At 36.5% G+C, this 11,072-nt stretch overlaps 1 protein-coding gene across 1 annotated transcript; it reads left to right on the top strand.

Moving 5' to 3' along the window:
* Positions 1-10,151: 10,151 nt before the first annotated feature.
* On the top strand, positions 10,152-10,781 carry LOC114396907. Its single transcript, XM_028359074.1, has one exon. It carries the CDS (start codon positions 10,152-10,154, stop codon positions 10,779-10,781), a length of 630 nt encoding a protein of 209 aa, XP_028214875.1.
* Positions 10,782-11,072: the final 291 nt, after the last annotated feature.

Genomic DNA, 11,072 nt, shown 5'->3' with positions numbered 1-11,072 from the left:
ATATAGTTGGTTTCAGTTCCTGAATATCTTCCAGCAAGAACCTGACATCCTGCTTGAATCAACAAGAAAAATCCACATGAGTCATTAAAAACAGAATACTTAAAGAATGGACCAAAAACTAATTCCATGACGCCAATCAAAATCTTACGCCTTGCCAAGATCCTATTGATGAGCCCTTGGAGATGCAATAGGTCTCCATTATTTGGCCATATACATGAGCAATAGGAAGAAAGGAAAAGTACACATCGTCTTCTCCTGCCTAAAAATATCACAAAATATTTTCACTATCAGTACTCAGCACTACAATGTTTAATTTAACAAAGATTAGATATTCATACTCATCTTCTCATTGTTTTAATTTTGAATATGATTAAAATATGTACCATATTTTTCCAAGAGGAATGATGAGAATAACATTACTTTCCTTAGTCTAATGCGAGTAAAGTAATTGCTTACAACCTCCAAGTGAGCTTAATTATGTTCAATTTTATTTATTTTTTTATAGGCACTTCTGTCCACCTTACTTTATATTAGGATTTCACCATCCATTAATTGAAAAATAGTTGGGGTTTGATTTCCCCATTTTATTGCTTTTAACTATTATGTTGACAATGTTGCCACTTGATAATCATTATGACATTAATCAACATGGCAACCAAAGAAACATTGACCTGCACTACAAAAAAACAGCATTTTTCCATCGAAAACGTTAAAAATCCGTCGGAAACGTTAAAATCCATCACTAACTGTCAATTTCTGATGGACTAAAATCCGTCGGAAAAAAGGTCGTAAGAAATTTTAATCGACAGATTTTTTGTTATCCGTCGGAAATTTCTGACGGAAAATCCATCGGAAATAATCCGTGGAAAATTTTCGATAGAAACTTTCTTTGGGAAATTTCCGTCGGAAAGTTTCCCACAAATTATTTCCAACAGATTTTTCGTCAAAAATTTCCGACGAATTTTCGGACAGATTTGTTCGTCAGAAATTTCGCACGGATTATTTCCGATGAAAAATCCGTCGAAAATTTAATTTTATAAATAATTTATTATTTCAATTATTTTTGTTTTTTTATCATTTATGATTGACATTTTAGCAATTATGTTATGAATTTTATTATTTACCATAAAAATTTGAATTTAATACATACTTATAATTAAGAAATAGTAAAATTGATAAATCCAAAACATAGATAAATAAATCATTAAGTTAAATTGAAAGCAAATGTAAAAGATAAACAATGCAAGACTTCAATGTCGATTGTCAATAGTAATTTTTTGTTGCTTAGTCAGTAATCAAAGTAGTCATTAGGAGAGTGTCTTTGTTGGTTATCATGTTCGTGCTGGTCATCTGCCTAGTGTTGGTGTTGGTGCTGGTCTTGATGCTGCTGGTGAGGTTGTTGTTGTTGTTGATGAATAATGTTTCGCGCTTCAAGAGGTAAGAACTGAAGGACAACTGACTGAAAAACACGCATCTCCTCCTTTGATTAGCGCAGCTCATGCCTTAGTCGGTTAATCTCTGCAACATCTTTAGCGCAACTGGAAGATCGTTGTGTATGCTGCATGAAGCTGTCATTTCTGCATTTGTAAGTATGAGCAAGATCTCCAGTACCATATATGTGTCCCTTATGCTTTGGTCCTGCAGCTGCAATCCAACACCGACTCCTAAGTCTTTGTTCTTCAACAGGGTCTAAGGGAGTGAGTTGGGATTCACCAACACTTGATGCAACATCAGACCTAGCTTGAGATAGTCTAGCCTCAAATTTTTCCTGTAATTCATAAACAATTATTATTCCATAAATATAATAAACATTTAAAAGAATAAAAAAAATATGCAAGATAATGGTCTCACATGTGTCCGTCTAGATCTATCATCGACAAATTGACCAGTATCCTTTCGTAAATGACTTTGCTGAAAGACCTCATCTACATATACAGATCGACCAAGTTCCTCTAACTATTAACAAACATTAAAAAATAAACATTAAGTGGTAAGTTAAACAAGTATAAACAACTATGTATTATAATTTTAATGTACATACCAAGCAAATGGCATGATCCTGCAAGCTGATAGAATCACATGTGTGCATACACCTACCCTTTTAAGATGCTCGATTTATTTTGGCATGTGCACACTTGGAACGATATTCAGGTGCATTCCAATGTGATAACAGATCATTCCAAACACGATCTCCAATCCAATATGGCCTTTTATTTTCATTTCGGGCATCCCTAAACATCTCAGAAAGTCTATGAGAAGCTTTCAAGTTAAAAGCTTTTTTTATTTCATTCTCTTCCTTGGGTCTCCAAACCAATTTTCTCTAAAGTAATACAAAGTAATGAAATTATACACAATTAGAAAAATACAAATTTTATAATTTCAGTTTAAATAAAAAATAGCATTATTATCCATTTCAACCTTTGAACTAATTCATTAATAGAAGAATAATTTACCTTAAAACGCTAGAAAAAAAGTTCTTGATGATCTTTTGGAATCGCTCCCCATGTAGGCCAAGGCTGACCAAATTGTTGCCTAATGGACAAAGTGACAGCCTTTGCCGCAACCTTAGATGGATGAAACCTAAATATAAAAGATAATTAATCAAAATAGTAAAATATCATGTGATGCATCATATATAATGATAATTATATAAATTGTGTAATACTTACGCTCCATTAATTAGCATAATCATAGGACAATCATTAAGGAGAGGGTCTTCCATCGCCAAATTTATAGCATCTTCATCTGTAGGCATGTTACCCATAGGCGGGGATGGGGAAGGTGTGGATGTAGGTATTGGGGACTATCTACCAGCTTCTTCACTCATCCTAGTCAATATTGATATCAATTTCCTCACACCCCCTATTTTGTTACCTAACCCATCATATAATCCTTCTCTCTCTTTCCTCCCTTTCTCCAATTGACACCTGTCATTTTCTATTATTCTCTCCCTCTCCTTCAACCATATTCACATGCTCCACTCCTCGCCACTTGTGCCTTCATGGACCTAATTTCGCTTCCTTGCCACTACCATACTCGTATATAATGAGCCTATGATATTTTAAGCTGAAGGTTACAATCGCATTTCAAATTATATGAAATTTGATCATGCTGAATGAATAACACATTCCAAATCAGTAAACTGCTGATATCTTCTGAGGTTAACTCTTCTGATTTCATGAACTGTTAAAAACCAGCATGTTATGATATGATTAAATTAGGAGTATTTAAACTGCTACAGTAATACTTTGATTAACAAATATTGGTTGTATTGTTAAAATGAGATTTAGTCTACAATTTGGTCTTATCACTGGTTTATATAGAAGGAAGTTAATGTTAAATCACTTGTTAATAACAGAAAAATGATGAAATAAACATGAGACAGATCAAGAACAAAACCACCCTTGACCAACACAAGTTCCACAAAGTATAGCAAAATTAAGATTTTGTAATAAATCACTTAATAGAACATACTAGCAGAGAGAAATTGCAGTTTCTTATAATCTGATACACATAAAAGGGAAAAATTATTATAATAATAACTCGAATAAAAATATGCATGGATTCAAGTGAAGTAGAGATGGCAATCACAGAACCTAAGGGCAAGGATGAGTGTTGATTATTCCTAAACATCAACAAATTTCAATCAAAACCCTTATTCCGTTTTAGATGCAAACTCTTATAGAAACAATTGAAATATAAGCAAAACAAAAATGTTATACGCCTACTAAGAAAGTTGGTTATTGATATACTCCCTCCAGATTCAACTATGAAGAGTATATCAAATGACTTCCAAATGAATTTGCATGAGATCGATCATGTTATCTTTGTTCATTAATATTTTCACTAACTTTCTAATCATCAAACAATATTAATTTTTTTCATTATGTAGAACCGAGGTTGTGTTGATGAATAATTTGTAGCAACATAACCCAATTGAATGCTGCATAATTTTCATGATCCAAGGTAACACTCACAACAGTATTTTTATTGTCCACATGAACAAGCTCATCAAAATTGTTGCACCCAGTTTCATATACAAATTAAAACTTTCATATTTTTTAAAATTAATAACATTAGATTCATTTTCCATATACCCAGTGACTAAGCCCTTCACACAATTTCTACACAAAAAGCCACTACAAAATCAAAATGGAACAGAAAGAGACCTTGAAGCATAAAAAAAGATTGCTACAATATCACGAACCAATGCTAAACCACGGGCTGAGGCTGTGTTGCTTAATAATTTGTAGCAACATAACCTAATTGAATGCTGCATAATTTTCACAATCCAGGGTAGCACTCACAACAATATTTTTATAAACCACATGAATAAGTACATCAAAATTCTCGCACCCACTTTCATATACAAATTAAAACTTTCATATTTTTTTAAAATTAATAACTTTAGATTCATTTTCCATATACCCAGTGACTAACCCCTTCACACAATTTCTACACAAAAAGCCACTACAAAATCAAAATGGAACTGAAAGAGACCTTGAAGCATAAAAAAAGATTGCTACAATATCATGAACCAATGCTAAATTGTGTGCCAAGGCCGTGTTGCTGAATAATTTGTAGCAACATAACCCAATTGAATGCTGCATAATTTTCATGATCCAGGGTAGCACTCACAACAGTATTTTTATAAACCACATGAACAAGCTCATCAAAATTGTCGCACCCACTTTCATATACAAATTAAAGCTTTCATATTTTTTTTAAAATTAATAACTTAAGATTCATTTTCCATATACCCAGTGACTAACCCCTTCACACAATTTCTACACAAAAAGCCACCACAAAATCAAAATGGAATTGAAAGAAACCTTGAAGCATAAAAAAAGATTGCTACTATCTCACGAACCAATGATTAACCGCGCAATGCAGGGACAATAAAAAAACTATATTTTTAGAGAAAGGAGAGAACATCGAAACCACTTTCCTTCACAGTGTATGTTAACCTGAGAAAGTCTTGGTTCCTCACAAGTTTGATTGAAGACCTAGACAAGCCAATGGTTTCGCGTTAGTACAGTGGTGAGGTGAAAAGTAGCGACAAAGAGGGTTGGGCTCCAATGGCTTACCTGTTGGCGAGGTGCGCTGACAGCCGAGGTGCCACAGAGGCACGATAGTCGCGGAGGTGCAACGGAGGCACAACAGTCACGAAGGCACGACAATCACGGAGCCACGACAATCACTGAGCTACAGCAGTCACGGTGGTTCCCTTATCAATTCGCAAATGGGAGTGACAAAGGGTTAGGGTTAGGGGCATTTTATTTGGGGATAATTTTTAAATTTTGACGAATTTCATTCCTTCAGAAAAATCCTTTGAAAATTCATACTTTCCGACAAAAATTTTATCCGTGGGTAAATTCCGTCGGAAATTCAAAACTTTCCGACGGAATAAATTCCATGGGAAATATCTTTTTTTTTTGTAGTGCTGGCGGCTGGCAGTGTTTGCAATAGTATAAGCTATACAACATGAAACTAATGAAGCTTCAAGGGAAATAGTTCTTGCCACTCTGTCTGTTAACATAAGTATGTGGTCAACAGACAACACTTCAGCCATGAGAGCCTCATTCTTAATAATGACACCTTTGGGATCTCCAATTATTTCACTTGTGTACATTATTGTGCAAATGTCAGTCTTCTTTTTTGGTGGTAGATCCCAATCCAAACATCCCTAGAGAAAGGAAGAAAAGATATTAAACTGTTATAATTATATCTCATAATACTCATAAGAAAATGGTTCATGATCCTAATTTTGGAACACCAAATAGGCAATTGCAAACCAAGTTTAACATCTTACCAGTTGGAGAAACTCTCCTCATGAGAAGCAGGACGCTCCATGCCCCTCGTGTGACTTAAAACAACATCTGTGTTGAGAGAATCTCCAGATAATGCTAGTTTCGTGGATCATACCTGAAGATGATCAAGCTTATCCCAGCAACCACTTCAAGAATACTTATGATCTGCCTGACCCATCAAACAGAGCCACTCTCGTCAAACAAGCAAACAATAAAACTTTATGGTTAAATCAAAACTGAAACATAAATACAAACACAAACAATAAGTGAGGAATGCATTGAGCTAATTGTTAGTCGTCATTTACAACTAACTTTTGTATTGAAAAACTTTATAAAATTTTGTCTTTTCCCTAATTTATGGTTCTTTTTATAGGTTCGTACATATTTTTATGTTTAGTTTAATTTTTGCTCAGTAGATATTCCCTATATTGTGAATTAATGTGGTTCAACTTTAGTTTCATGTGAAAAGATGAAGAATAAAAAGGTTGAAGCAACTGGTGTCTCGCTAAGCGAGGCATATGCGCTTAGCGAGTAACATCCGCTAAGCGAGGCACTCTGCTCGCTTAGCGGGTTGGAAGAATCTGGAAGAGAATCTGCAAAACATTCACATGTTCAGCGCGCCATCAGCTCGCTCAGCGAGTCATCTGTCTCTTCTGGTGCTCAGTGCGCCTAGCTTGTTAAGCCAAAATTCACTAACTCGCGCTTAGCGTGAAAATGGCGCTAAGCGAGCCTTCGAGGACAGAAAGCCCTTAAAAGCTGAAGTTGGCGAAAAAAGGAGAGAGCTTTTGGAAGAAAGCAATAGAGGAATACGTAAGAGACGTAGCAGAGGAAAAACAGGGCAAGAAAGCACCAAAGATCTCAGCTTTCAAGAGGATTCTAGGTTTTAGAGTGATTTCTAGGTTCCTAGAGGTGGAGGAGACATCCCCACCACTGTGTAATCTGAATTTTGCTTCCAAAACCCCATATTGTAGCTGAAAGGTGATAACTTGCCATGGAAGGCTAAAGCTCTTGTTGGGAATTTCTGCTGAGCCTTGATGTAAAACTCTTTACTATCTATTAAAAGTTGTTTTTATATGTTCATTGCTTCTATCGACATTTAATTCTTACATGCTTGTGGACTGATCACCCATGTGTGTGTAAAGTTAGGATTTTTAGCATTGGAAAGTGTTTTAAATCCTTAGAACTTGATAGGGCAGGCTAGAGAACTGTATGTTTGGACATGGAGTGCAGGGATTTAGTTTCCAATATGTTGTAATCTTAATGCAATTCATTTAGGCTAAGTTCGACGAGGGATCCGAGAACGAGGTTTAATTAGAATTAGCCCATTCATGCGAGAAATCGTGGCTTCGGGTAGTTGCCCTCAACATAGAACACATAAACAACCTTAAATAGAGAAAAAAATACCTAATTACATAAGGTTACTCAGTAGAAGGACCTAACATTTTAATCATCTGTTTATCTCTCACATTTAGGTAGCAAATTTTGTAGTTAACTTTAGGATTACAAAAAATAACTTTGTTTATTTCTATTTCCTGGTTTTATACAAATGTTTACTTGTTGAATGAACGTTTTTCTGAATGAAACAAACTCCCTGTGATTCGATACTCGATTCTTACCGTTTTATATTACTTGTGACTCAGTACACTTGCTAATAAATTTCGCAGTAGTGCAAGTTGTTCGGAACACCAATGAATCAAACCTTGAAGCAATGCTTTGTCTAAAATGTCCGCTTTCCTCATTTTGCTCCTTCAACAACTTCTTAATGGCCTCGAAGATGGAGCAGAAAATGACATCGTCCTTTTCTAGGGTTTTGCGGTGCGTTGTGGCGATGGAGACGTTGTCGAGGACAACATCGACGGCGATGTTGGCGAGATGCTTCTGCTTATTGAGAGGAACAGTGAGCTTGTCAAAGTAGCAGAGAAGCTCGAGGTTGACGTCGTCGGGGGATTGGAGTGAGGGCTTCTCAGAGCGAGAGCGAGAACGTTTGACACCAATGGGTTTGGCGACGACAGTAGGTTCGACATCGGTGGCGGACGGGAGTGACAACACTGGCGAGGTTGAGAGTATCACTTCCGCCTCGAAATAGTTGATTACAATGATGGCCTTGTCGTAGAGAGGCTTCCCACGGAAGATTCCGACGAGGATCGCTAGCGACGACATCCCAGCCATGCTCGTCACGAAGACGACGAAGATCAACATCACTTTTAGGTGTGCCACCACCATGTTATCCCTGCACGCCGTTGCACGGGTAGCGTTCATCACACACGCCAAGGCCATGCAAGGTGTGATGAGAGAGAATGAATGAATCGAGAAAGAAAGAGAGAGAAAGACGCCCGCGCAGGTAGCTCATCTTCATCTTCGTCGTTGTTGCTCGTGGAAGAAGAAGACGAAAGGAGATATTTTGAGTGAGGGGGCACAAATAAAGGGTGTATAAGGAGACTGAGCATAAATCATTGACGGTTTTAATAAAACCATCTTTGAACACTCACAGTTATTATGACCACATCAATAGCAATTGTTTGTAATTTCTTACAATATCAAGAATTGTGACAAAGTCGCACTCGTGACTATGATCACAATTTAAAATCATGATTACATGACTGACAATAGGCTCAACTCAACACACATAACAATTATGGTTTACAAATCATAGATAATAACTTTGCAGATCTACAGGCCATCAATCATAAACTCATCAACACAATGACCAATGCAACCCAACACCCTAACCTAAGCCACTGGCAGACTTATGTTGAAGTGAAGGTGTGGAAATGCACCCTCACTTTTTAAACACTATAAGTATATATCTAGAGTTTTTGTATTTTGCTCCCCTATTTTTATATATTTGATTTCATTGTACCCAATTTCTTTTTTTGGTGTCAAACTTTATCTTTTGTGGTTTTTTCATTTTTAGGTCTTTGAGTACTCTACTTTGGTCAATTTGATATCTCATTTCATCTTACATTTCATTCCATTCCATGACAATAATTATTATGTTTTATACTTTTATTTCTCTAAAATAAATTTGCTCCCACTGACTCCGGTCCTTGATCCATCATAGGCCTCCCTAATCAGATCACTCCATTACCTTACTTCTAAAGACTCCTTTGTACAACAATGGAATGTTTTGATATTTCTTATATATTACTCAAACTTTAGCATATGGTTATCACAAAGATATTTTTGGGTGTTTCTATCACATAAAAAGATGTCAGGATTCAGGCAATGTCCAAGTTGGGTGGTTGCATGATGTGTTGGTCAGCTACACACACAATCAATGTGTTCATTGTGAATACTGTACTACTATGATAGAGACATGAATGGCAACAATTTAGGGGTAACAATAATTTTTGGGGGTACTTCTTGCAAAAACTGCTACATGAGTCTAATTCTAATCTATATAAGGACTAAGTTGCAATTTAATTTCCACACAAATATAACTATAACTGTTGTTCTTGTTTTACACTCTCCAGCATAACTCGATTTTTAAAACATGAGAGCTAGCAATTAATATTTTACTTAAACTAATTATGTATTTTTTTTCTAAATTTAGTTTATTTTATATTTTGTATTTTAATTTTACCTATACTTAATGAAAGGATCCTGTATCTCGCCTTACACAAGTTTCATGGGCAATAATACTTGTCAACGAACTATCTAAAAAAAAAGAATACTTACCATTGAAGTTGCACACAGCAAACGCATAGTCAAAGCAAATTGACAGTAACCGTTTTTTGGTTATTTGGTTTCTTTTTTCATTAATCTTCGACAACATTTGTAACATTTTCAAATTCCATTGAACAACCAAGCACTATAGTTTCTATATCAAATTTCCAACATGGATGAATCATTGTTGAGCATGAAGGAGGTAAGGGAAGATTTCATGGTTTCACCTATTGGTGACAGTGAACCAGTTTTGAGAAGTGCCTATTTTCTGAAACCCCTTGCAAAGTCCCTTGATGGACCAGTTTCTGAGGTCCTTTCATCTTCTATGACTATGCCACTGCCACCTGTGTTTGAACCAAAGGACTGGCCTTTGGTAATCCATTTCAACTGGAGGTGCCACACAAAAAAGAAATGCGTTGAATGGGTGGATTCCCTTCAACTCAGGTATGAATCAATGTGGAAGAAAATTGGCATCTTTGAAGCCGTCATGAGCACCAAGTGTTCCATAGTGAAAGATCATAACTTGTGTTTTCGGGTTGCTGAGAAAGCGTGTCATGAGACAAATACCTTCTTGTTTCCATGAGGTGAGGCAACGATCACGTTGGAGGATGTGATGGTGTTGGGGGTTACCCTGTTGTTGGTGATCCTGTCTTAGCCCCACTTCAAAGCCAGGAAATGAGAGAGGTAAAGAACAAATTGATTCTTGCAAGAGAACAACCTTGGAGGAGGACAAAAGCTAAGGCTTCTTTATCTGCATGGATGGATGTTTTAATCAATAGTGGGAGTGAAGTTGAGCACGAAGCATTCCTTGCAACTTGGTTGTCAATGATTGGTTTTTCTTCCATAGGTTTGGTGAGTACGTTGGTTTTCCCTATTGCAGTTCATCTTGGTAGAGGAAATCCCATAGCTTTGGGACCAGCAGTTTTGGCCAGCCTATATAAGGATTTGACTTTGTTGAAGAACACAGTAGTCGGTATGACAGAGCAACTAGTACTTGGTTATAAATTGGAATTGGAGGTAACTCTTCAGTCACCCTTTTACTTGGTCCAAATTTGGGTGTGGGAGAGGTTCAAGAATTTGCAACCACAGCCCAGGTTGAACAACCATGAAGACCCTATGATGTTTAGGTGTCACAAGGTTAAGGCCTTGAAAATTGACAATGTGAGATTGGCACTAGACTCGGTGATGAAGAAGTACGCCGGCAAGTTCAAGGTGTTTTATTCAGAAAATGAAAATTTGGTACTACTTAATACAGATTTGGATAAAGAACCTACGGGACTACTAGTCTCTTTTGTTACATGCTAGAGAATTTCTCTGCTTGTTGGAATTAAGTCTACTATAAAGAAGTACGAAAAATTACTGCAGGCCAATGTGTGATGGGAATTTGTATTTTCCTGCTAGGCTTTTTGAGGGTGATATTACCACACGTTATGCAAAGTGATGGAAACAATCTGTAATGGGTCATCGGGATTTTGCAAAGAATATTTTGCGGCGAAAGAGAAGTCCAAGGTCACCTCAGGTATCAAAAGCAAACAAAAATGGGAATGATGCTGATGTTCCACCTGGTTCTCCTCCTAAACTTGGTACCACTGTGTG

This window comes from Glycine soja, chromosome 18 (genome assembly GCF_004193775.1).
Source record: "Glycine soja cultivar W05 chromosome 18, ASM419377v2, whole genome shotgun sequence".
NCBI lineage: Eukaryota > Viridiplantae > Streptophyta > Magnoliopsida > Fabales > Fabaceae > Glycine > Glycine soja.
Note: the sequence above shows the minus strand (reverse complement) of the source record. Positions and strands in the feature narration are given on the sequence as shown.

What these genes read in the sequence shown, in the direction of transcription:
- LOC114396907 (XM_028359074.1), top strand. Translation starts at nt 10,152, where the DNA reads ATGAGAGAGGTAAAGAACAAATTGATTCTTGCAAGAGAACAACCTTGG.